This window comes from Oncorhynchus keta, chromosome 26, assembly GCF_023373465.1.
Source record: "Oncorhynchus keta strain PuntledgeMale-10-30-2019 chromosome 26, Oket_V2, whole genome shotgun sequence".
Lineage (NCBI taxonomy): Eukaryota > Metazoa > Chordata > Actinopteri > Salmoniformes > Salmonidae > Oncorhynchus > Oncorhynchus keta.
This window is the reverse complement of record NC_068446.1, coordinates 10,364,874-10,392,491: the sequence shown is the minus strand read 5'-3', so window position 1 is coordinate 10,392,491 and position 27,618 is coordinate 10,364,874. Positions and strand designations below refer to the sequence as shown.

The 27,618-nt window shown below is 41.6% G+C and overlaps 1 protein-coding gene across 1 annotated transcript in view; it reads left to right on the top strand.

Moving 5' to 3' along the window:
• The first annotated feature begins 17,029 nt into the window (after window positions 1–17,029).
• adgrl4 (adhesion G protein-coupled receptor L4) overlaps window positions 17,030–27,618 on the top strand; it is a 31,144-nt gene continuing 20,555 nt past the window's right edge. Inside the window, exons 1-3 of the mRNA XM_035736916.2 lie at window positions 17,030–17,171; window positions 17,693–17,842; window positions 25,007–25,156. Coding sequence (XP_035592809.1) covers window positions 17,126–17,171; window positions 17,693–17,842; window positions 25,007–25,156 — 346 coding nt within the window. The 5' untranslated portion in view covers window positions 17,030–17,125. The remainder of the gene's footprint in view (window positions 17,172–17,692; window positions 17,843–25,006; window positions 25,157–27,618) is intronic.

Here is a 27,618-nt window from a genome sequence, read left to right as displayed (position 1 = left end):
TAGCCACTGCCCAAGCCTGAAGCGGGGTTGTTTGGTACGCATACAGTCCACTCAAGGTTTCCAAACGGCCAAACATTCAATGACATCCAAGGATATGGTGCAACAAACATGTTTATTCTTCTTATATCAAACAAATAAATGATTCTCCAATCAACTTAAAGCATAGAATACTTGATATGGAAAATACATATTATGACCTGTCTGTATGTCTGTATGGTCAAAAAACTATACCGCTCCCGCATCTAGCAAGGACTCCCTCTCCCGAAGGCCCAACTTCCTGCCTTTATCCTAACACACTTACCACAATACAATGAATAGGCAAGAGGGGGGGCCAAAAACACTAACAACAAATGAATATATCTCAATCAGGTAAAAGTACCTAATATTTCATCATTTACATTAATATGTAATATATTTACACAAATGTACATGGAGCCCCATATGTTCGGTCTTTAATACAAATATGTCCAAATCGTCTCTAACACGACATAACCTGAAAGGCCGCTCAGCAAGGACGAAACCACTGCTCCAAAACCGCCATAAAAAGCCTGACTACGGTTTGCAACTGCACATGGTGACAAAAATAGTACTTTTTGGAGAAATGTCCACCCTGTCTGATGAAATAAAAATAGAACTGTTTGGCCATAATGACCATCGTTATGTTTGGATGAAAAAGGGGGAGGCTTGCAAGCCGAAGAACACCATCCCAACCGTGAAGCATGGGGGTGGCAGCATTATGAAGTGGGGGTGCTTTGCTGCAGGAGAGACTAGTGCACTTCACAAAATAGATGACATCCTGAGGCAGGAAAATAATGTGGATATTGTGGTAAACCGTGGGGCATTGGGTTGAGCGTGCAGAAACTGACACAGAGACAGGGAGGCTTTAGTCTGCAAAAACAACTTTACTAAGACAGAAAAAAAAGAATCACTGAGGTTTGGCTTGGTCCTTCTTCTCTCCTTTCGCTTGGTGTCGGTCTCTCCCCGTTCTCTCTTGCGGTGTGCCACCGTGCTCCTTTTATTTGGCCTCCACGGCTGGTTGGCACTTTCCTCTAATTACCTCCACTTAGAACTGTCTGTGTCGGGGTGCCCAGCTCCCGTATTCCCAGCAGAGGGAGCCAACGTCGTCTCACGTATCTCCCCTCTATTACCATCCCCCTTGGTAAACCTCCTGGGATACCACAATATATTGAAGCAACATCTAAAGACATCAGTCAGGAAGTTAAAGCCTGGCGGACCATGCACAAGCTCCACCACATTCTGGATCTTCAATTCTTGATCACAGACCACACCAAGTTTGCCCCCAACTGGTGCTTTGGCCGAAAAAAAACAGAATTAACACTTTGTCTGAGATTGCTGGTGTTACAGAGGTCAGCACTGTGACAGGGGTCAACATCCCACAGTTGGTTGGACTGGAGGATGATACGGTGCTGGTGGAAAACTATGGCTGGCAACAACACCTGACTCCGTATTTCAGGCCGCTGCCACAGATCAAGCAGTACCAGCACTTCAGGTGAAAATAATTTTCCTTGCATTGTATGAGGTTATTTTTCTTATATAAACTTGGGAGGTGAATTGATGTTGTGCAAGATTGTAATGTCTTCTGATTTTTGTTGTTGTTATTCCCTGTTTTATAGCTTCAATGTTCTGGAGCCTGGTGTTGTTGTCGCCAAGGAGCATTCGGACTGCTGACATCCTTCCTCCAATTGATGGTCTGCCAGTACAAGCACCACCTGGAATGGACACAGCTTGACAAACTTATCTTTTTGAGAAGATCAGGGAGTTTTGCGATGAAGAGTCTGTGGACATCACATGCCCCGCACCAAAGTCAAGGGCAGGACAGAAACAGGCTCTCCGAATGTAGATTCCCTTGTTCATGTGTGGTTCGGACAGACCTCTCATCAGCACTATCGGCAGTGCCTCTATTCAAATGACTCTCTCCTAACGAAAACGCCATACGTTGCTACTACAATTGTTTTATGTATCCTGCTGCTCAGCCACTTTACCCCTGATTGTATGCATATAACTACCTCGTCATTGATATTGATATTGTTCATGTACATGCTATATATTTGATTTATATTGACACTATCTACTTCTGATATTGCTACTATGCAAGTCACCATTTTGCTGTGCCGTTTACACCTTCCGTAGTGACCCATCCACTTAGCTAAATATTAATACATAAAATGAATATTGATATGTGTGGTCGTAACATGATTTTGTGACATACCACAACAATATCATGTGACCGTATCAAGTGTCCACCACATAAATATATGGTGAATGCATCCGTTTATGTACTGTACATGTGCATGTGCACCTCACTCACTTTCAACTCAGGTTGCATGGCCTTAACTTATGTATGGAATACTATGTGATACATGCGTATGTAACTGTGTATATAAAGTATGCTAATGTACTGGTGTGATGGTATTTGGGCAGTGGTGTAAAGTACTTCAGTAAAAATACTTTCAAGTACTACTTAAGTTTTTTGGGGGGGTATATGTACATTACTTAACTATTTATATTTTTGCCAACTTTTACTTTTACTTCACTACATTCCGAAAGAAAATAATGTACTTTATTCTCCATACGTTTTCCCCAACACCCAAAATTTGTTACACTTGTTTGCACACACTGTTTTTAGATTTCTTCTATTGTGTTATTGACTGTACCTTTGTTTATTCCATGTGTAACTCTGTGTTGTTTGTGTTGCACTGCTTTGCTTTATCTTGGCCAGGTTGCAGTTGTAAATGAGAACTTGTTCTCAACTAGCCTACCTGTTTAAATAAAGGTGAAATAAAAAATTATAAACATTTTGACAGGAAATTTGTCCAACTCATTAAATAGCATATATATATTTATTCACTATAAATCATTATAGTCTATAAATTGCGCATATAGGCTGTGACTTAGTTAGAATTAAATACAAATTAAACAAAAAATGGCCTATTGTATAGATAAGGGATCAGATTTTTTGTTTATAAATACTTTGCTACAATGACACACTTAGTTACAGTATCTACCCACCTCATTCCTTTAATTTAGCATGTGCACGTAGTAAGCATACCATCATGCTTTTGGGATACGTATCTTTTCAGATTTCACAATGTTTTTTACATCACCGGACTCCTTCTAAATCAAGTCACCTTGATTTAGCACCTGCGTGTTTTGTAAGTTTCTTTATGAAAATATTTAGCGAACTCCATTACAGTTGCTAAAGGAATCTCGCTCCACACTCCAGTCAAATTGGGCATGCTCTGCTCCTCGCTCAGCTCTGCTCACATATTCTGACACAAACACACTTTTCCACTCATCATTTGCTGCTCTGTTTGTTATTTACTCATATTATTATCTATCCTGATGCCTAGTCACTTTACCCTGCCTTAGTGTACATACCTCAAATACCTTGTACCTCTGCATATTGATATGGTACTAGTCTCCCTGTAAATAGCTCCATTCTTGTGCATTCTTGTATATTTCTTGTGTTACTATTTTATTATTAAACTCTGCATTGTTGGGAAGGGCTTGTAAGCAAGCATTTCACTGTGGAGTCTACACCAGTTGTATTCGGCAAATGTGACAAATACAATTTCATTTCATTGATTTGATACAGAACTAGTTATTGGTTTATGGCCACAGCGTGACACTCTTTCGGGCCAGATAGGAAATGTGAGTCCCAACTGCTCCCCTCCCATTGTCTGGAGCCTCAAGGAAGCAGTCCCTGCCCTAACGCCTGACCATTTTTAATAGGTCATGAGATGAGCCAACTGCGAAGCACAGAGCCAATCTTTCCTTTTTCCATAGTACCACTGAACCAGTAGGGACAATGTAGTGTGGGTGGCGAAGGAAAACTGTTGGCAAAATGTAATTATATTTCATGAGTCATTTTGCTCGTTTTGTTGTAGTCAGACCTCATGCTGTATTTCTCTCAACAGAAAATTTGAGTCATGCATAACACATTCAAGGACATTCTGTTTCTCTGTAAAACATTGGGACAGACCAAATCAAGGCCATTTTGTTTCTCTGTTAAACATTGGAACAGACCAAATAAGGTGTTACATTTCTTGTAACACAGAAACATAATGTGGGCCAATTATGGTTGAAGTCAGAAGTTTACATACACTTAGGTTGGAGTAATTGAAAGTCATTTTTCAACGACTCCACAAATTTCTTGTCAACAAACTATAGTTTTAGCAAGTCGGTAAGGACATCTACTGTGTTCATGACACAAGCACTTTTCCCAACAATTGTTTACAGAGAGATTATTTCACTTATAATTCATTGTATCACAATTCCAGTGGGTCAGAAGGTTATATACACTAAGTTGACTGTGCCTTTAAACAGCTTGGAAAATTCCAGAAAAGTATGTCTTGGCTTTAGAAGCTTCTGATAGGCTAAATGCCATACTTTGAGTCAATTGGAGGTGTACCTGTTGATGTATTTCAAGGCCGACCTTCAAACTCAGTGCCTCTTTGCTTGACATCAGCAGCATACCACCCTGTATACCACTCCGGGCTTGCTTCTGAAAGCTAAGCAGGGTTGGTCCTGGTCAGTTCCTGTATGGGAGACCAGATGCTGCTGGAAGTGGTGTTGGAGGGACAGTAGGAGGTGCTCTTTCCTCTGGTCTAAAAAAAATATCCCAATTCCCCAGGGCAGTGATTGGGAACACTGTGTAGGGTGCTGTCTTTCGGATGGGACGTTAAGCGGGTGTCCTGACTCTGAGGTCATTAAAGATCCCATGGCACTTATCGTAAGAGTAGGGGTGTTAACCCTGGTGTCCTGGCTAAATTCCCAATCTGGCCCTCAAACCATCACGGTAACCTAATAATCTCCAGTTTACAATTGGCTCATTCATCCCCCTCCCTCTCCCTGTAACTATTCCCCAGGTTGTTGCTGCAAATGAGAACGTGTTCTCAGTCAACTTACCTGGTAAAATAATGGATGAAAATCTAAAGAAATCAGCTAAAACCTCAAAACAAATTTTAGACCTCCACAAGTCTGGTTCATCATTGGGAGCAATTTCCAAATGCCTGAAGGTAACACATTCATCTGTACAAACAATAGTATGCAAGTATAAACACCATGGGACCACGCAGCTGTCATACTGGTCAGGAAGGAGACGTGTTCTGTCTCCATGAGATTAACGTACTTTGGCGCAAATCAATCCCAGAACAACAGCAAAGGACCTTCGAAGATGCTGGAGGAAACAGGTACAAATGTATCTATATCCACAGTAAAACGAGTCCTATATCGACATAACCTGAAAGGCCGCTAAGGAAGAAGCCACTCCTCCAAAACCGCCATAAAATAGCCAGACTACGGTTTGCAACTGCACATGGGGACAAAGATGGTACTTTCTGGAGAAATGTCCTCTGGTCTGATGAAACAAAAGTAGAACTGTTTGGCCATAATGACCATCGTCATGTTTGGGTGAAAAAGGGGGAGACTTGCAAGCCGAAGAACACCATCCCAACCGTGAAGCACGGGGGTGGCAGAACCATGTTGTGAGGGTGCTTTGCTGCAAGAGGGACTGGTGCACTTCACAAAATAGATGGCATCATGAGGGAGTGAGTTAAAGCTTGGCCGCAAATGGGTCTTCCAAATGGACAATGACCCCAAGCATACTTCCACAGTTGTGGAAAATGGCTTAAGGACAACAAAGTCAAGGTATTGGAGTGGCCATCACAAAGCCCTGACCTCAATCCTATAGATAATTTGTGGGCAGAACTGAAAGGTGTGTGCGAGCAAGGAGGCCTACAAACCTGACTCAGTTACATCAGCTCTGTTAGGCAGAATGGGCCAAAATTCACCCAACTTATTGTGGGAAGTTTGTGGAAGGCTGCCCGAAGCGTTTGACCCAAGATTGACACCTCGTCAACAGCCAGTGAAAGTGCAGGCCGCCAAATTCAAAACAACAGAAATCCCATAATTAAAATTCCTCAAACATACAAGTATTTTACACCATTTTAAAGATACACTTGTTGTAAATCCAGCCACAGTGTCCAATTTCAAAAAGGCTTTATGACGAAAGCACACCAAACAATTATGTTAGGTCAGAGCCAAGTCACCGGAAAACACAGCCATTTTTCCAGCCAAAGAGAGAAGTCACAAAAAGCACAAATAGAGATCAAATTTAGCACTAACCTTTGATGAACTTCATCAGATGACACTCATAGAACTTCATGTTACACAGTACATGTATGTTTTGTTCGGTAAAGTTCATATTTATATCCAAAAATCTGAGTTTACATTGGCGCGTTATGTTCAGTAGTTCCAACACATGCGGTGATTTTGCAGAGAGCCACATCAATTTACAGAAATACTCATAATAAACATTGCTAAACGATACAACTGTTATGCATGGAATGTTAGATCCACTTCTCCTTAATGCAACCGCTGTGTCAGATTTCAAAAAACCTTTACGGAAAAAGCACACCATGCAATAATCTGAGTACAGCACTCAGAGACCAAAACAACCCAAACAGATATCCGCCATGTTGTGTAGTCAACAGAAGTCAGAAATAGCATTATAAATATTCACTTACCTTTGATGATCTTCATCAGAATGTACTCCCAGGAATCCCAGTTCCACAATAAATGTTTGTTTTGTTCGATTATGTCCATCATTTATGTCCAAATACCTACGTTTTGTTTGCGCGTTCAGCCCAGTAATTCAAATTCGTGATGCGCGATCACTAGGAGCAGACGAAAAGTCAAAAACTTCCGTTACAGTCCATAGAAACATGTCAAACGATGTATAGAATCAATCTTTATGATGTTTTAACTTAAATCTTCAATAATGTTCTAACTGGAGAATTCCTTTCAGAAATGCAATGGAACTCAAGCTAACTATCATGTGAACGCGCGTGGCTCTCTGGCAGACCTCTGACTCATTCCCCTCTCATTCACCCCCACTTCACAGTAGAAGCGTCAAACAAGGTTCTAAAGACTGTTGACATCTAGTGGGAGCCTTGGGAAGTGCAATTTGACCCCATAGACACTGTGCATTCAATAGGGAATGAGTTGAAAAACTACAAATCTCAGATTTCCCATTTCCTGGTTTGATTTTTTTTCAGGTTTTTGCCTGTCATATGAGTTCTGTTATACTCACAGACATCATTCAAAACGTTTTAGAAACTTCATAGCGTTTTCTATCCAAATCTACTAATTATATATATTATTATATATACATATTATTTTATGGCTGATTAGCAGGCAGTTTAATTTGGGCACGCTTTTCATCCAAAATTCCCAATGCTGTCCCCTACCCTAGAGATGTTAAACAATTTAAAGGCAATGCTACCAAATACTAATTAAGTGTACGTAAACCTCTGACCCACTGGGAATGGGATGAAAGAAATAAAAGCTGAAATAAATAATTCTCTCTACTATTATTCTGACATTTCACATTCTTAAAATAAAGTGGTGATCCTAACTGACCTAAGACAGGGAATTGTTACTAGAATTAAATGTCAGGAAATGTGAAAAACTGAGTTTAAATGTATTTGGCTAAGGTGTATGTAAACTTACGACTTCAACTGTACATGTTTGCTTCAAAAGATGCTTTCTGACACAGCTTCTTGTTTCACCACCCAAAATGTGAGAAGACTGCAGTGCAGAGATGGCCGAGGGCTCCCTCGTAGTGAAAATGACTAAGCTGAGGAATGAGAACAAAGTCTGAGGACAAGTCCAGCGAGCCAACTCCTTCACCACCAACAATACCATCATCAAACCTGTCCCTACCAACTAACTCTGCAACTATCAAACTCGGCTGCCATAGGAAACCGGTAGATTTCTTCACCAAGCGCAGGCATCCTCTGAAAGCCAGAGACTTGATGCTTGTAAAATTTACTTTCCAAGCGATTTAAGAAAAAAAAGACTTGTATGTGTTGTGTACCACAATTAGGCCAAGTAAGGCCTACATCTAAAATTAAATAAACCACTCCTAAATTAATCAACAACAGCCCCGTAACAGTATGATAGAAGTGGGGGCATCCTGGTATCAGCAGAGTATCAATCTGGTATGATTTTGCAAAAAGATATGCCTCACAATACATGATGCCTCAGTGAATACATTGCATTCAACTGAGGGGAAGATTAACCCCACACTATTGATGTCTAGAGAAATGCATCAAGGATATGATGCATAAGTGAGTACATTGCATTCAATGGGAGGAAATAATCATTGCACTGTGGAGACAGACAAACTAACCCCACAATCTCCTCTCCTTCTCTTCTCTCTCCCTCCCCCTTCTTTCACCCCTTCAACCTCTAACCCCTCTCTCACTTCCTGCCTCCCTCCTGCCCTCCATCTCAACCTTTCTGCCTCCTCTCTATCTCTCAATCTCATGCATGTAAATTATGCACATGATGCCTTTCTCTAAGAATCCATATTGTGTTGCTCCTCTCACCCCCATTGAATGCAATGTTTAATGTCTTGTGAAGCTTATATTTTTTGTCAATTGTACCACTTTGATGCTTTTTAATGATTTCATCATATCCATATAGAGAAATGGAAAGAAGCAAAACATTTCAGAGCTTTATTTTCCAATTAGTTTTTACAATATCATTGTGTATCAAGCACCTACAACAGGTTTTAGCATTTACAATTAATGAGAGATTTCCTGACTTCAAAGGACTGCAGAGGAAGGGAGCAAACAACATTGGTTTGTTCTAGACAACATCTCTTCCTTCCTCTCCGTTAGAAAAGTGTCAGAGTGAGACATTCAGATGTTTTTTCCTTCAAACATTTGACCCAGAACCAGACCTGGGATAACTATAGTTTTAACTATGCTTTGTGGAAATGAACTATTTTTCCAAGGGAACTTTAGGGGTGACTACAACTATTTGAAAACAGATCCCAAAAAATGACTACTTCAGGAAGTGACAACTTTTCTGAAACTATTGGATTGGCTGTATCTGGAACTGCATGTTGAAGATAGAAATATAATGAATAGAGCACACACAACCTCCTACACTATTCCAATCTATCTGAACGTCATATTTGAACTACACAATACATTTCAATTTTTGTGAATGTCAATATTCCTGAATGTCCATTGCCTCAGGTGTACATAATCAAATCAAACCAATGATATGTTGTACGCATTAGTATAAATACGTTGTGACGCTCAACTACTGTATGACTCTTTCAACATGCCATTGAAAAGGTTGAAAGCTGCAACTCATTTTATGATACCTGAAAATACTGCAGAGTAATGCAAAGCCATTTGCAAACATTGCAAATAGCAATTTGAATGCTTAGCAAAAACAACTTTGAAACTCTTTGTCCATTTGAGGGTAAGTGTTCTTGTTTAAACACACACTATACCATTTTAAAGGGATAGTTTTATTCAGAATACAAACTAACATGATTGCCCACCTAACTTGGCTGTAGTTGATTGAAGAAGGCAGTGATGGGATATTTAGTTTCCTTTAGACACATAATAGCCATATCTTGTTACTGTTAGTATTCTCAACAACTATTAACATTCAACTGTCATTGTGCCTGTGTAATACAACTGTAATTACTTCTGGAGCAACATTTCATTAGCATACATAATACTTTGGTAATTGCATAGCAGTGAGCTGAGAGTTTGCGTAACTACTGCACACAAGAGGAATGGTGGCTGTTCCTTATTCCAATTGTAATAACTCCATTATTATGCAATTAAAAAGCCATTTCCAAAGTCCTATGTAACAACAATGTTGCTATTGTAATAATCACACATTTACTACACATGTATAAGAACTTGATGTCATGTGTACTGTATTACTCATTATGAAAATACATTTCTTCGTCATTTTGAAGCTGCAAAAGTGGTCTACTCTAATGTTTCAGTGATTCCATGTCCCTAATTTATTTCATATTCGGCTATATGCTATATTAAGAATCATATCTACGTAGAGGTAGTTGTTGCACCACTAAATTACATTTTCTCTGGTAAACGCAATAGATTTTGGTCCCACATTTAAGTCACCAGTTCATATTCCTTATCTCATCATTTTGTTATGTGTGACTCAGATGTCTGGCATGAGACTTTCTCCTCACCGCCCATAATCTGTTTCTGTCTGTTTCCCACACAAAGAATAGGGTAATTTTGACATTAACCGTGTCAAATAACAATAAATACAACCACCAGCTGAGTGTTATTTCATGCCTTATCTTCAAATGCACACTTGGTATAGAAAAACATGAGACAAAAGGCTTTATCGTTTTGCATGTATGGCTGTTTTTAAACACAACTAGACTCTGTTGATAGAAATATGCTATCATTCTAGGGCATAGTGGTGGCATAATTTTTTTTAACAATGGCAAATTGACCGATATTTCAACACATAGCACATGGCTATCGTGGTCCTTCTGTAGCACAGTTGGTAGAGCATGGAGCTTGTAACGCCAGGGTAGTGGGTTCGATTCCTGGGACCACCCATACGTAGAATGTATGCACACATGACTGTAAGTCGCTTTGGATAAAAGCGTCTGCTAAATGGCATATATTATTATATTATTATTATTATATTATTCATTATGACAGTGCATTGTGATGTGTGTAATGTCTGACAAGAAGCAGTGAAACACCATTCCAAACAATGAAATTTGGTATCATTAGAAAATGTGGTGTTATGGAGACGGTTGTCACGAATACCACCGAAGGTGGCTCCCCTTCCTGCTCGGGTGGCGCTCAGCGGTCGTCGTCGCCGGTCTATGAGCTGCCACGATCCCTTTTTCCTTTTTGTTTGTTTTTGTCTAATTGTTTTCACCTGTTCCTTGTTGGGGTTTTGGGATGGGTGTTATTTAAGTTCGTTTTGCCAGCTGGTGTTTGTGCAGGCTTGTTGGTTGTTAGGTTTGGTGATGTATCGTGTTTTTGTTTTGGGTTTTCGCTGTCCAGTGTTTGTATCTAGGTTTTGGGTTGGTTTAGCCCCAGTGTTTTGGGCCTTCACCCATGTTTTGGACCTATTACGATTTGAAGGACATTAAAGCGATTTCCCGTTCATTTCGCTCTCTGCATCTGACTCCTCACTCATTTCACTCACCCGTCATTACAACGGTTTAGACGGTCTACCCCCAGCAGGCATTTCACCCAAAGCCCTTCCTTGTTTTCTTGATTTCATTTAATCTAAATTAATTTTCATAATGTTTATTTTGTTTGTGTTGCGGCCACTCTATCCTGTTGTATTGTTTGGTTTGGAATTAGGCCTATACAATGCTAATTAGCGAATATACTGTTATTACTCATGAGTAGTCAAAAGTATATGCGCTAAAATCCTAGTCAGTCTGCTTAAGAAATAGTTATGAGCATTATGTATGAAGGTGTTTTGCCTGTGTTTATAAACTGGGTAGTTTGGATACTGCATTCCTGCCGTGTGTATCTCAGACAATACACCATGGGTATGACACAAAAATACTTCTTTACTGTTCTGAGTGTTACATTCCCCAGGAAGAAACCAAAAATTGTCGCTCAAACAGAAGGGAGAACTAACAAGGAGTCATTAACAACAACCTAAATGAAACAGTTGTGGCTCTAGAAGGGGTTATGAAACACACTCATGGGAGTGTCCACTGAAATTTGACTACCAACAACAACTGGGACCTAAAAGACACCCACCATGAGTGCCCACTAAATAAAGGATAGTTTTTAAAAAATCACATAGGGAGAGCAAACTTAAGCTGTTAACCCTCTACATCTCTCAATGGTCAGTCCGTCTTAAATATAATATGTGCTATGTGCCGGCACAGTTGTAACACATATTGACTAACGTGCTAACGTCAAACCTAAAAACATAAATGGAATAACAAATGCATGTAACACTATGATATTTGTGTTTGTATTTGTAGTTATTATATTAGTATAACAGAACTCATAGGGCAGGTAAACTTCCAAACAGGAAGTGGAAATTCTGGGTCTGGTTGATTTTCCACTCATCGCCTATTCACATCCCAGTAAGATATGGATCTGTTCGCACTTCCTACGCCTTCCACTAGATGTCAACAGTCAGTAGAACGTGGAATGAAGCCTCTAGTGTGATGTGGGACCGGATGGGAAGGGAATGAGTCAGTGGTCTGGCAGTTCCTGGTTACGCACATTACTCTTGATATCGCCATGCGTTCCATTACTCTGTAGACAAAAACGAATGCTCCGGTTGGAACGTTAATGGATATATATAATAATAACATCCTGAAGATTGATTCTCTACTTAGTTTGACCAGTGTATTCGACCTGAAATATAACTTTTTGAAGTTTTCGTCCGAGTTCGCCTGGACCGGCGCCAGCTTTTGGACATGTGAGCTAAACGTGCTAGCAAAAGTAGTTAATTGGACACTAGTAATGGACATTATCGAACAAAACAACGATTTATTACGGAACTAGGATTCCTGGCACTGCATTCGGATGAAAGATAATCAAATGTAATGGAATATTTATGATGTAATTTCGTATTTCTGTTGACTCCAACATGGCGGACAAATGTTGTGTATTTCTGACCGCGTCTCAGATTATTGCATGGTATGCTTTTTTCGTAAAAATCTGACACAGCGGTTGCATTAAGAACAAGTGTAATTATATGTAAAACATGCATCTTTCATCAAAGTTTATGATGAGTATTTCTGTTATTTGACATAGCTCTCTGTAATTACTCCTGATATTTTGGAGGCATTTCTGAACATGGCGCCAATGTAAACCGAGATTTGGTGTCCCCAAAGGCTCTGTTCTAGGCCCTCTCCTATTCTCGCTATACACCAAGTCACTTGGCTCTGTCATAACCTCACATGGTCTCTCCTATCATTGCTATGCAGACGACACACAATTAATCTTCTCCTTTCCCCCTTCTGATGACCAGGTGGCGAATCGCATCTCTGCATGTCTGGCAGACATATCAGTGTGGATGACGGATCACCACCTCAAGCTGAACCTCGGCAAGACGGAGCTGCTCTTCCTCCCGGGGAAGGACTGCCCGTTCCATGATCTCGCCATCACGGTTGACAACTCCATTGTGTCCTCCTCCCAGAGCGCTAAGAACCTTGGCGTGATCCTGGACAACACCCTGTCGTTCTCAACTAACATAAAGGCGTTGGCCCGTTCCTGTAGGTTCATGCTCTACAACATCCGCAGAGTACGACCCTGCCTCACACAGGAAGCGGCGCAGGTCCTAATCCAGGCACTTGTCATCTCCCGTCTGGATTACTGCAACTCGCTGTTGGCTGGGCTCCCTGCCTGTGCCATTAAACCCCTACAACTCATCCAGAACGCCGCAGCCCGTCTGGTGTTCAACCTTCCCAAGTTCTCTCACGTCACCCCGCTCCTCCGCTCTCTCCACTGGCTTCCAGTTGAAGCTCGCATCCGCTACAAGACCATGGTGCTTGCCTACGGAGCTGTGAGGGGAACGGCACCTCAGTACCTCCAGGCTCTGATCAGGCCCTACACCCAAACAAGGGCACTGCGTTCATCCACCTCTGGCCTGCTCGCCTCCCTACCACTGAGGAAGTACAGTTCCGCTCAGCCCAGTCAAAACTGCCGCTGCTCTGGCCCCCAATGGTGGAACAAACTCCCTCACGACGCCAGGACAGCGGAGTCAATCACCACCTTCCGGAGACACCTGAAACCCCACCTCTTTAAGGAATACCTAGGATAGGATAAGTAATCCTTCTCACCCCCCCCCCTTTTAAGATTTAGATGCACTATTGTAAAGTGACTGTTCCACTGGATCTCATAAGGTGAATGCACCAATTTGTAAGTCGCTCTGGATAAGAGCGTCTGCTAAATGACTTAAATGTAAATGTAAATGTAAATATGCATATTATCGAACAAAACATAAATGTATTGTGTAACATGATGTCCTATGAGTGTCATCTGATGAAGATTATCAAAGGTTAGTGATGAATTGTATCTCTATTTCTACTTTTGTGATTATCTTTGGCTGGGAAAAGTGTTTTTTGGATTTGGTGGTGATCTAACATAAATATATGTTGTGTTTTTGGTGTAAAACATTTTAAAAATCGGACACGATGGGTAGATTAACAAGATGTTTATCTTTCATTTGCTGTATTAGACTTGTTAATGTGTGAAAGTTAAATATTTTTGAATTTCCCGCGCTGCATTTTCAGCAGACTGTTGGGGGGGGGGGTTCCGTTAGCGGAACGTGTGTCCTAGACAGGTTTTAACAGCTAACATTTCGATGGCAATAATAAATAGATATGCCGATAGTGGACAACCTTATTTTACTCCTTTGGAGAGTTTAAAACTTTCTGAGATGTAGCCATTATTTACTATTTTACACCTAGGGTTACTATACATAACTTTAATCCTCCGAGGTGAGGATTTACAGATTTACTCCAGTGTACATCTGTGTCACGGCTGGGGTCCGCCCCTATATATAGACCCAATGCCCGCGACACACGTTCTCTTTCATTTTCTCAGCGGACGTCCATATGGTTTGAGGTACACATATTCTGAAGTTCACTTGGTAAGTCACTGGTAAGTGTAATATCTTAACGGAGTTACTCCATCATATCATATTTTCACTGCTTGGATATTAAACCGACTAGGTAATATTAGAGTTGGCGTGAAACAAAAACAAAAAAATAATAAATCAAATCCATTACCTGGTTGCTGTTTCTTAGTCTGCCTGCTTTTCCTACACAGGTCTTCCCAATTTTTTTTGCAGAGGTACTGGGCAATATATTCCTCACCGGGTTCCCATTCCCCCAAGCGGGTCACGACATAAGCTCTCCCAGGGCGTTGGACCCCTGCTCCGTGGCCTTGATGGCTTAGCTGAGCTCATGGCTGAGGTTATGGCTTCCCTTTATGAATTCTGTATGCACTGCCTGGGTTTGAGCCACAGTAAGCGGTTAGTCCCTCTACTGGGCCTAGTGTCCCTCCCAGGAAGCATGGCCGGAGCCACCACAGGCAGAGCCCATCTGCTGCCAGTCCTGGACGGGGGCAGTAGTTGGACCGCTGAGACCACCTTGAATGGAGGGCGTTTGCCCTGCATCAGGAGGTTGATAGCTTCGATGGCTATTCCCTGTTGGCCAGTGATAGGCTGTTCCTGGGGGACGATGCTGGCACTGTTCACCACCGTGAGCAGGGCTACCAGGCTGACAGGCCATCAGAATCCAGCAACGGGGCTTCATTGCCTGTCACGCCCTGGACTTAGTATTTTGTGTTTTCTTTATTATTTTGGTCAGGCCAGGGTGTGACATGCGTTTATTGTGGTGTTTTGTCTTGGGGTTTTGTTAGGTATTGGGTTTGTGGCTTAGTGGGGGTATCTAGCATAGTCTATGGCTGTCTGGAGTGGTTCTCAATCAGATGCAGGTGTTTATCGTTGTCTCTGATTGGGAACCATATTTAGGCAGACATATTCTTTGAGTGTTTCGTGGGTGATTGTTGCATTGTTCCTGTCTCTGTGTTAGTTTGCACCAGCATGTTTCGGTTTTCATGTTACGTTTATTGTTTTTGTATAGTTCGTGTTTGTTCGGTTATTAAACATGTATCAAAATTACCACGCTGCATTTTTGGTCCGACTCTCCTTCACCGCAAGAAAACCGTGACATTGCCCCCAGCGGCTTGAGAGGTTATGAGGAGCCTAGTCACTCAGGTAGCCACTGCACTGGACATCAAACTGGTGGACAGTGATGACTCTCCATCTGTCCCCATCTCTGCTGAGTTCCGCAAGGCCTTGCAGGAGAGTACACAGGAGTAAATCTTCACCTCGGATGTATCCCTCTGCTGCGGAGTGATACCAATTTATTGGAGTGATCCATATAGCGCACATAACCATGGTTACATGCGTAACCTTTGTTATGGTACCTATTCTATTAGCATTGTTTTGTGCGTCATGTCCAAATCATCCTGAAGTATTTACATTTGATTGTGTATCTCAACAAAGTCACTTATAGACAATTTGGGCATGATGCACAGAAAATACGAATATAAGTATCATAACTTTCATGGGAGTTGTGCTACAAATTATAAAAGTTTAGCATTTGGAAACAGTGCCAGGGAAACTAAAACAAAGCATAGATTTCTGTCATACCTTGTCCAACATATAAAGTGTTACCAATAATCCTTTTAATTTTGGACTGGCACCAGTGTGTTTTTTTTCTTCTTCAATCTTTCTGAGCATTTTCCTAAACAATTTTGCCAACCTTAATTGTATATCACCCATCATTTAATGAACCTACAATGAATTTTGCAGGCTAAAGTGTAGGGTACGTTTACTTACATTTTCCATCAAATTTGTTTGGAAGACCCTATACCCCAAAAGTCCTCATTTAATTCCTCATGCATGTAAATGAACTGATAATGTGATAGGAGAATATAAAAAAATGAATCAGTCCAACTTGGCCAATTTGACTTTCCATGCAACTCAGCCAGTGAAATGGTCCACCACTGGGAACTTATCAAAGGGATGAAGAGTGAATTAATAGCATGCAGGAAATCATTACTTTCATTTTCCATATTAAAACATTTACAGTATAAGATATTCATATTCAATTACTTGGCAGCTTCAGAGTGGCTTAGTAGCTATCATCCTCTTGAGTGTTAGTCTGGAGATCATCTGAATAAAATGAATGAAAAGATGCGTAAATACTGATGCAAGTTAGTCGAGTGAATTGAAATCAGTGTTACATTTGTAGGAAGACATCTCTGGAATGTTTGTGCAGTGTCCTAGAAAAAGAGGGTGTTGTCCCTCACTGAAGTCAATGTTGTTCAGCTAGTGTTTCTGTTTCTTTTGAGAACAATGTCCTTGTGGTTTTGTAAAATGGCCACCCCAGATGCACAATAACATTACTACTTAAAGAACACTTAGTATTGAGATGGAGTTGAAAGAAAAAGCCACCAAATTGCAAATCATAAATTGTAAGAATGTATACTCTTATACTACAGCTACAATAACTTTAATTAGGAAGCCAGACTATACTGGTTAATAAGCATTATCTTATGCTGTTAGACTCCATTGTCATGGGACGGTGGCGTGTCCCCAGTTTAATGTTTGTGATAGCTGATTAAAGATCAGGACAGGAAGGGTCAGGTTTAGGGAAACAGGAAAACTGACGCAAGGAAATGGACCACGTCACCAGCCACAGAGTTTCAGCTAAAAGTATTTCTGTCCCAAAGCAAGTATGGAGTCTTTGCTCAAGTCCCAGATGAAACTTGTACTTTTAGCAGGTAAGTGAGTCTATCCATTCTTCTGTCATATAGTATGCACTGTAGCATAGCAGACCCCTTGAACGTGGTACAAATACACGCATGTTCTTTGCCATTTCCGTTATGTGTATGTGGGATTTACCAGAGAAAATAATCAGGATGCATGGCGGGATATTTTTTATCCCAAATTCCAGGTCTCCTGGCCTTTTAGTGATCATAGTTGCATAGATATAATTAGGAACTTTGCAGTTGTGCGAGTCCATTTCAATATCAGTCTAACATTACTTCTGAGTAGTTTATTGATGTTGAGTAGGCTTACATATGATTTTTGTCTTTCTGTCATTATATTAGCATTTGCTGAAAATGTAAACATTCTTAGTCATAATAGCATAATATGATTGTATGCAACATTCAATACATACCATAGTTCATGGTACCATTGTTCCTTCCATATTGATGAGTTAATGCTGATCTGGTAGTACATTTTTTTCACATATTTTAATCAATTCACAAAGCAAATGTATTCTATTTTTATCTCATAGCATGGCTTTCCAGTGTTATAGACCCATGCCGATTTTATGACATTTGTCATACATGCCATCAACTTGCCTCGTGTAAAACCCTGAATGGATCCAATAATGCCTGTTACTGCAACCGTGGATACACTGGCGATGGAACCAAGTTTTGTAATGGTAAATATAAGTTCTAGATTTTTTACAAACCTATACAGAACAAGGTTAATTAGGCCTATGGAATACATAGCACTTAAATGGACATTACACTCAGGTTTAGACCTGATAGGTAGTCTAATGCCTCAACCCTAAAAAAAAATGAAAAAAATAGGCTCTATTTTAGGCAACATTGGGTGATTATCCTTGCATTAATTCAGGGTTAAAAGGGTGTATATTACTGGTCTGTAAAGTAAAGTTGCATAATGATGTCTGCGGCTAAAGGCACAATCCGATATTTTTGTTTTAGTCAAACAACAGCCACCTGGTTGGCTGTAAAGCTGAGGGGATGTAGGATTTTAACCATAGTTCACAGAGGATGCTCTGGATGCAAGGACTGAGAGAGTCCATACGATCAACAGGATTTTGCATAGTGTTATGTTGAGGCTATTTGTTTGTTTACAAAGACTCAAATGGACACCATTAATATAACAATGGAAAAGTTGGGATAAAACGGTTGTACTAAGCTCATTTGGGATTTAGAAGTTATATTATTCAAGCATATATATTATTATATATTTTAAATCAACACGTTTAACACCAACACAAGAAGTATTAGCTTTTAACACTCTGAGTTTTTGTAACTCTAGGTGAAAATATTCATGGCCAACACTGGTTATTGTTGCATTCAATCTACACTGGTGTGAAAAACACTCCAACATTTGACTACCTTTTAACACTAGGAGTAAACTTGAATCATAATCAGCTGATTGTACTTGGATCCTTACTGCATACATACATGTATGTACTGCTTCACATATATGGAAAACTGGTGGTACCCATTTGTCTTATATCTTTCAACAGCAGGCGTACTACCATCATCAGGTCTGCAGGTTTGCAAAAATGAACCCTTTCTCTGTCCTGTTTAACAATGTTAAGGCTGGAATTTAATTTACACACTGTCTTTGTTTACAAATTACTGCCTGAGAACACTTGCTATTCTTAAAATGTGAAGAATCTACAGTACCTGTGAGAGGAGTCCACTTGGTGGTAATTCAACGTATACCCAAAACCAATGAGCAAAAACCAATGAGCCAAAACCAATCTGTAATTTAATTTGCGTAAGTACAGCAATACAGGTTCAATTTAATTGAACCTGGGGTTCATCTGTCCATGTGGACTGGAAGTTACCCAAATCTAATTGGAAATATACATTTACATTTACATTTAAGTCATTTAGCAGACGCTCTTATCCAGAGCGACTTACAAATTGGTGCATTCACCTTATGACATCCAGTGGAACAGCCACTTTACAATAGTGCATCTAAATCTTTTAGGGGGGTGAGAAGGATTACTTATCCTATCCTAGGTATTCCTTAAAGAGGTGGGGTTTCAGGTGTCTCCGGAAGGTGGTGATTGACTCCGCTGTCCTGGCGTCGTGAGGGAGTTTGTTCCACCATTGGGGGGCCAGAGCAGCGAACAGTTTTGACTGGGCTGAGCGGGAACTGTACTTCCTCAGTGGTAGGGAGGCGAGCAGGCCAGAGGTGGATGAACGCAGTGCCCTTGTTTGGGTGTAGGGCCTGATCAGAGCCTGGAGGTACTGAGGTGCCGTTCCCCTCACAGCTCCGTAGGCAAGCACCATGGTCTTGTAGCGGATGCGAGCTTCAACTGGAAGCCAGTGGAGAGAGCGGAGGAGCGGGGTGACGTGCGAGAACTTGGGAAGGTTGAACACCAGACGGGCTGCGGCGTTCTGGATGAGTTGTAGGGGTTTAATGGCACAGGCAGGGAGCCCAGCCAACAGCGAGTTGCAGTAATCCAGACGGGAGATGACAAGTGCCTGGATTAGGACCTGCGCCGCTTCCTGTGTGAGGCAGGGTCGTACTCTGCGGATGTTGTAGAGCATGAACCTACAGGAACGGGCCACCGCCTTGATGTTAGTTGAGAACGACAGGGTGTTGTCCAGGATCACGCCAAGGTTCTTAGCGCTCTGGGAGGAGGACACAATGGAGTTGTCAACCGTGATGGCGAGATCATGGAACGGGCAGTCCTTCCCGGGTGGAAGAGCAGCTCCGTCTTGCCGAGGTTCAGCTTGAGGTGGTGATCCGTCATCCACACTGATATGTCTGCCAGACATGCAGAGATGCGATTCGCCACCTGGTCATCAGAAGGGGGAAAGGAGAAGATTAATTGTGTGTCGTCTGCATAGCAATGATAGGAGAGACCATGTGAGGTTATGACAGAGCCAAGTGACTTGGTGTATAGCGAGAATAGGAGAGGGCCTAGAACAGAGCCCTGGGGACACCAGTGGTGAGAGCGCGTGGTGAGGGACAGATTCTCGCCACGCCACCTGGTAGGAGCGACCTGTCAGGTAGGACGCAATCCACGCGTGGGCCGTGCCGGAGATGCCCAACTCGGAGAGGGTGGAGAGGAGGATCTGATGGTTCACAGTATCGAAGGCAGCCAATAGGTCTAGAAGGATGAGAGCAGAGGAGAGAGAGTTAGCTTTAGCAGTGCGGAGCGCCTCCGTGATGCAGAAAAGAGCAGTCTCAGTTGAATGACTAGTCTTGAAACCTGACTGATTTGGATCAAGAAGGTCATTCTGAGAGAGATAGCGGTAGAGCTGGCCAAGGACGGCACGTTCAAGAGTTTTGGAGAGAAAAGAAAGAAGGGATACTGGTCTGTAGTTGTTGACATCGGTGGGATCGAGTGTAGGTTTTTTCAGAAGGGGTGCAACTCTCGCTCTCTTGAGGACGGAAGGGACGTGGCCAGCGGTCAGGGATGAGTTGATGAGCGAGGTGAGGTAAGGGAGAAGGTCTCCGGAAATGGTCTGGAGAAGAGAGGAGGGGATAGGGTCAAGCGGGCAGGTTGTTGGGCGGCCGGCCGTCACAAGACGCAAGATTTCATCTGGAGAGAGAGGGGAGAAAGAGGTCAGAGCACAGGGTAGGGCAGTGTGAGCAGAACCAGCGGTGTCGTTTGACTTAGCAAACGAGGATCGGATGTCGTCGACCTTCTTTTCAAAATGGTTGACGAAGTCATCTGCAGAGAGGGAGGAGGGGGGGGGGAGGAGGATTCAGGAGGGAGGAGAAGGTGGCAAAGAGCTTCCTAGGGTTAGAGGCAGATGCTTGGAATTTAGAGTGGTAGAAAGTGGCTTTAGCAGCAGAGACAGAGGAGGAAAATGTAGAGAGGAGGGAGTGAAAGGATGCCAGGTCCGCAGGGAGGCGAGTTTTCCTCCATTTCCGCTCGGCTGTCCGGAGCCCTGTTCTGTGAGCTCGCAATGAGTCGTCGAGCCACGGAGGCGGGAGGGAGGACCGAGCCGGCCTGGAGGATAGGGGACATAGAGAGTCAAAGGATGCAGAAATGGAGGAGAGGAGGGTTGAGGAGGCAGAATCAGGAGATAGGTTGGAGAAGGTTTGAGTAGAGGGAAGAGATGATAGGATGGAAGAGGAGAGAGTAGCGGGGGAGAGAGAGCGAAGGTTGGGACGGCGCGATACCATCCAGTAGGGGCAGTGTGGGAAGTGTTGGATGAGAGCGAGAGGGAAAAGGATACAAGGTAGTGGTCGGAGACTTGGAGGGGAGTTGCAATGGGGTTAGTGGAAGAACAGCATCTAGTAAAGATGAGGTCGAGCGTATTGCCTGCCTTGTGAGTAGGGGGAAGGTGAGAGGGTGAGGTCAAAGAGGAGAGGAGTGGAAAGAAGGAGGCAGAGAGGAATGAGTCAAAGGTAGACGTGGGGAGGTTAAAGTCGCCCAGAACTGTGAGAGGTGAGCCGTCCTCAGGAAAGGAGCTTATCAAGGCATCAAGCTCATTGATGAACTCTCCGAGGGAACATGGAGGGCGATAAATGATAAGGATGTTAAGCTTGAAAGGGCTGGTAACTGTGACAGCATGGAATTCAAAGGAGGCGATAGACAGATGGGTAAGGGGAGAAAGAGAGAATGACCACTTGGGAGAGATGAGGATCCCGGTGCCACCACCCCGCTGACCTATACACTTAGTATACAAAACATTAGAAACACATTCCTAATATTGAATTCAACCCCCTTTTGCCCCCAGAACAGCCTCAATTTGTTGGGGCATGGACTACAAGGTGTCGAAAGCGTTCCACAGGGATGCTGGCCCATGGCGACTAATGCACTGTTGTGTCAAGTTGGTTGGATATCCTTTGGGTGGTAGACCATTCTTGATACACACAGGAAACTGTTAGGCGTGAAATACCCAACAGTGATGCAGTTCTTTACACACTCAAACCGGTGTGCCTGGCACTTACTACCATTCCCCATTCAAAGGCACTTTCATCTTTTGTCTTGCCATTTCACACTCAACGGCACACATACACAGTCCATGTCTCAATTGCCACAAGGATTAAAACTCCTTCTTTAGCTACACACCCAGTGAAAATACATTAGGACATTAATTCAATCAAAAAGGGCTTATTTTTTTCCGACAGCATCGCTTTTAAGTAGAACAACACTTGACATACATGTATTCCCATGGTAGAAATGGTCAGATTGAGAATTGAGAAGGGAGAAGAAAAGTATATCAACAATCTTAGCCGTTTTTGTGGCAAAAAAAAATTCTAGACATGTTAGCAAAGGAACAAATAATAAAGTACTCAGCAGTGAACACAACTTTTTAACAGTGTCACTAAAAATAACTGTCTCACTAATTCCTTATTATGTATTTAGTATTTTTATGCTGCATTTTGTGAATCAGGGCTTCCTTGTAAAAGGGACATTGGTCTCAATGGAACTTCCCTGAATAAATTAAGGTTTAATGACATGCTGAAGAAAGGTTAGACAGCTAACATATTGTTAGGGTAACAAACAATTTGGCCAGTTTGTTTAGCTCCAATATTGACTTAACTTTATTACATACACTGATTGTACAAAATATTAGGAACACCACTTCTTTCCATGACATAGACTGACCTATGATCCCTTATTGATGTCACCTGTTAAATCCACTTAAATCAGAGTAGGTGAAGGGGAGGAGACAGGTTCATTTTAAGGATAGGACACTTTTTTTTCAATTTTCACCTAAAATGACATACCCAAATCTAACTGCCTGTAGCTCAGGACCTGAAGCAAGGATATGCATATTATTGATACCATTTGAAAGGAAACACGAAGTGTGTGGAAATGTGGAATTAATGTAGGAGAATATAACACATTAGATCTGGTAAAAGATAATACAAAGAAAAAAACATGAATTGTTTTTTGTACCGACATCTTTGAAATGCAAGAGAAATGTCATAATGTATTATTCCAACCCAGGCGCAATTTAGATTTTGCCCACTAGAAGGCAGCAGTGTATGTGCAAAGTTTTAGACTGAACCAATGAACCATTGTATTTCTGTTTAAACTGTTGTATCAAGACTGCCCAAATGTGCGTAATTGGTTTATTAATACATTTTCAAGATCATAATTTTGCACTCTCCTCAAACAATAGCACGGTATTATTTTACTGTAAATTGGACAGTCCAGTTAGATTAACAAGAATGTAAGCGTTCTGCCCATATCAGATATGTCTACATCCTGGGAAAAGTTCTTGTTACTTACAACCTATGCTAATCACATTAGCCTATGTTAGCTCACCCGTCCCATGGGGTGAACACCGATCCCGTAGAGGTTAATTAGCACCTTATGGGCACCATCCTCTCAGGCAACTAGCACAATTATTGTAAACTTGGTTCAATCAAGAATCATTCCTTGTGGTTTTTCCCCCCCAACCTATCTACCCTATTGAAATTGTAAACATCAAAGTGTGTTTATCATAACAAAAGGACTGAAATGTGAAAAATTATTGCTCCTGTTGAAAGTGGTCAAATTGTTTTATTGCTCAAGTTCGTCTGTCAGCCAACATTGTTGCATTTAGGTTTGTGGGGCACTTTTGCTTAGTAGTCATATTTCCTTATCTGATCATAATCATGGGGGTTTACATATTCAAGGGCCCGATGTAAATGAAACTGTGGTAATATAAACATACAGTAAATGGCTTCTACACGGAAATACAGTACAAATATGGGTTTTTGAGAATTTACAAAATAAATTTGAACAATATATCACTTCATTAATATAGAGCAGAATTGATGGCCCCATTAAATAAAATATTCCTACTCTAAATTTAAAGATAGTCCATAATTTTAAGGTACATTATAATTTTTGCTCCACCAATTAAATGTTCTTAGATTCTAGAGAATAGATATGAGTGGGGAACTATCCCTTTAAGACAGTCAACTTGAGTACGTAATTTTGTTTATATCCCTAATGCATATTAATTTTGCTACCATTGTACTGTGAAATCCTATTGAGCTACCCATAGGCTACTCAGAGAAAATGGAAGCCAGTCATTGTCATTATGGAACCCTTTCCTACACAGTGTTTGTGTTAACAATGGCAGTTCAGAGGTCTGGAATCTTAAGGTCATATTTCATCCTGAATATTGTCACCTCCCTTTCTCAGAACTAAGGATATCCCTTCCCGGACAGGCTTTGTACACAAGGTACAGTGGGGGAGGAAGACCAGTATATTCATCATAACTAGACAGATGAACACAACAATTGAAAGTCCTATCGCATCACTTCCAATAAACACTGTGAATAGCTCATGCAGGTGTGTTTTGATGTGAACTGGCATGGTGAATATCTGACGGTTGCCAGATTTTACAAACCAGTTACAACCAGGATGAACTGTGTGCACAGCAAGCTATATCAATGTAGTTAACTTGTATGGGGCCGTAGTAACGTTCCTTGTAAATCTGACTATGACTTGTCTCAGTAATGTTTGAATAATAACCCCTTGTTGATACAGTTAATACTGATAAACAGCTCCTATCCCAAGGCCATCAAACTGTTAAACAGCCACCACCCTTCCCTCTGCCCAGTACCCTACTCTGCCCCTCAGTAACAATCACTAGCCAGCTACGACGGGTATTCTACCATGCACCGTAGGGACCTGTGCACTATGTACATAGTCATTGATCACTGGTCACGTTACCATACCTAACGCTGTAAAAAAAAATATTATAATAATTTTGTATTATTGTGTGCTTGTTGACATTTACTACATTGATTGATAGGTTCAGGGAACATAAGCATTTCGCTGCACCCGCCATAACACCTGCTAAACTGTGTACGCAGCATCTAAAATTTAAATGTATTTTGTTTCTGTGTCCTTCTTCCATCATAACAGATGACAATGAATGCCAAAATGTCACTAATATCTGTGGAAACAACAGCAACTGTACCAATACAGAGGGCAGCTACTACTGCACCTGTGCCTCAGGATACACTTCAACCGGGCTGAATCACTTTCAACCAAATGACGGGACAGAATGCACTGGTATTATATATATATATATTTATATAGTACCAGTCAAAAGTTTGGACACACAAACTCATTCAAGGGATTTTCTTTATTTTGCTATTTTCTACATAGTATAATAATAGTGAGGACATCAACACTATGAAATAACACATATGGCATCATGTAGTAACCAGAAAGTGTTAAACAAATCAAAATATATTTTAGATTCGTCAAAGTAGCCACCCTTTGTCTTGATGAAAGCTTTGCACACTCCTGGCCTTCTCTCAACCAGCTTCATGAGGAATGCTTTTCCAACAGTCTTGAAGGAGTTCCCACATATGCTCCAATTTATCCCAAACGTTCTCAAAATTGCTTGAGGTCGGGTGATTGTGGAGGCCATGTCATCTGATCCAGCCCTCCATCACTCTCCTTGGTCAAATAGCTCTTACACAGCCTGGAGGTGTGTTGGATCATTGTCCTGTTGAAAAACAAATGATAGTCTGACTAAGCGCAAACCAGATGGGATGGCGTATCAATGCAGAATGCTGTGCTTTGAATTCTAAATAAATCACTAACAGTGTCACCAGTAAAGCACCCCCACACCATCACACCTCCTCTTCCATGCTTCACGGTGGGAACCACACATACGGAGATCATCCGTTCACCTACTCTGCGTCTCACAAAGACACGGCAGTTGGAACCAAAATCTCAAATTTGGACTCATCAGACCTAAGGACAGATTTCCACCGGTCTAATGTCCATTGCTCATGTTTCTTGGCCCAAGCAAGTCTCTTCTTGTTATTGGTGTCCTTTACCAGGGTTTCTTTACAGCAATTCAACCATGAAGGCCTGATTCACGCAGTCTCTTCTGAACAGTTCATGTTGAGATGTGTCTATTACTTGAAATCAGTGAAGCATTTATTTGGGCTGCAATCTGAGGTGCAGTTCACTCAAATTAACTTATATATATATAAATATATAAAAAAAATAACTTAACTTAACTTATAACTTATCCTCTGCAGCAGAGGTAACTCTGGGTCTTCTTTTCCTGTGCCGGTCCTCCCGAGAGACAGTTTCATTATAGCGCCTGATGGTTTTTGCCACTGTACTTGAAGAAACTATAATAGTTCAATTTTAAGTACTGTCGTTTCTCTTTGCTTATTTGAGCTGTTCTTGCCATAATATGGACTTGGTATTTTACCAAATAGGGCTATGTTCTGTATACCAACCATTCCTTGTCGCATCACAGCTGATTGGCTCAAAAGCATTAAGTAGGAAAGAAATTCCACAAATTAACTTTTAACAAGACACACCTGTTAATTTAAATGCATTCCAGGTGAATACCTCATGAAGCGGGTTGAGAGAATGCCAAGTGTGTGCAAAGCTGTCATCAAGGCAAAGGTGGCTAATTTGAAGAATCTAAAATCTAAAATATATTTTGATTTGTTTAACACTTTTTTGGTTACCACATGATTCCATATGTGTTATTTCTACAATGTAGAAAATAGAAAAAATTAAGAAAAACCCTGGAATGAGTAGGGGTGTCCGAACTTTTGACTGGTACATTCGGAAAGTACTCAGACCACTTAACTTTTTCCAAATTTTGTTACGTTACAGCCTTATTCTAAAATTGATTAAATTGTTTTTTTCCCCTCTCATCAATCTACACACAACACCCCATTACCACAAAGCGACAATTGGTTTTGCAATTTAAAAAATATAAAAATACAGAAATATGACATTTACATGAGTTTTCAGACCCTTTAATCAATAACTTGTTGAAGCACCTTTGACAGCGATTACAGCCTTGAGTCTTCTTGGGTATGACACTACAAGTATGGCCCACCTGTATTTGGGGAGTTTGTCCAATTCTTCTCTGCAGATCCTCTCAAGCTCTGTTAGCTTGGATGGGGAGCGTTGCTGCACAGCTATTTTCAGGTTCAAGTTCGGGCTCTGGCTGGGCCACTCAAGGACATGCAGAGACTTGTGCCGAAGCCACCCCTGCATTGTCTTGGCTGTGTGCTTGTCCTGTTGGAAGGTGAACCTTCAGCCCAGTCTGAAGTCTTGAGCAGATTTTCATCAAGGATTTCTCTGTGCTTTTCTCCATTCATCTTTCCCTTGTTCCTGACAAGTCTCCCAGTCCCTGCCACTGAAAAACACCAACACAGCATGATGCTGCCACCACCATTCTTCACCGTAGGGATGGTGCCAGGTTTCCTCAAGACATGACGCTTGGCATTCAGGCCAAAGAGTTTCATCTTGGTTTCATCAGACCAGAGAATCTTGTTTCTCGTGTCTGAGAGTCTTTAGGTACCATTTGGCAAACTCCAAGTGGGCTTTCATGTGCCTTTTAATGAGGAGAGCTTCCGTCTGGCCACTCTACCATGAAGGCCTGATTGGTGGAGTGCTGCAGAGATGGTTGTCCTTCTGGAAGGTTCTCCCATCTTCACAGAGGCACTCTGGAACTCTGAGTGACCATTGGATTCTTGGTCACTTCC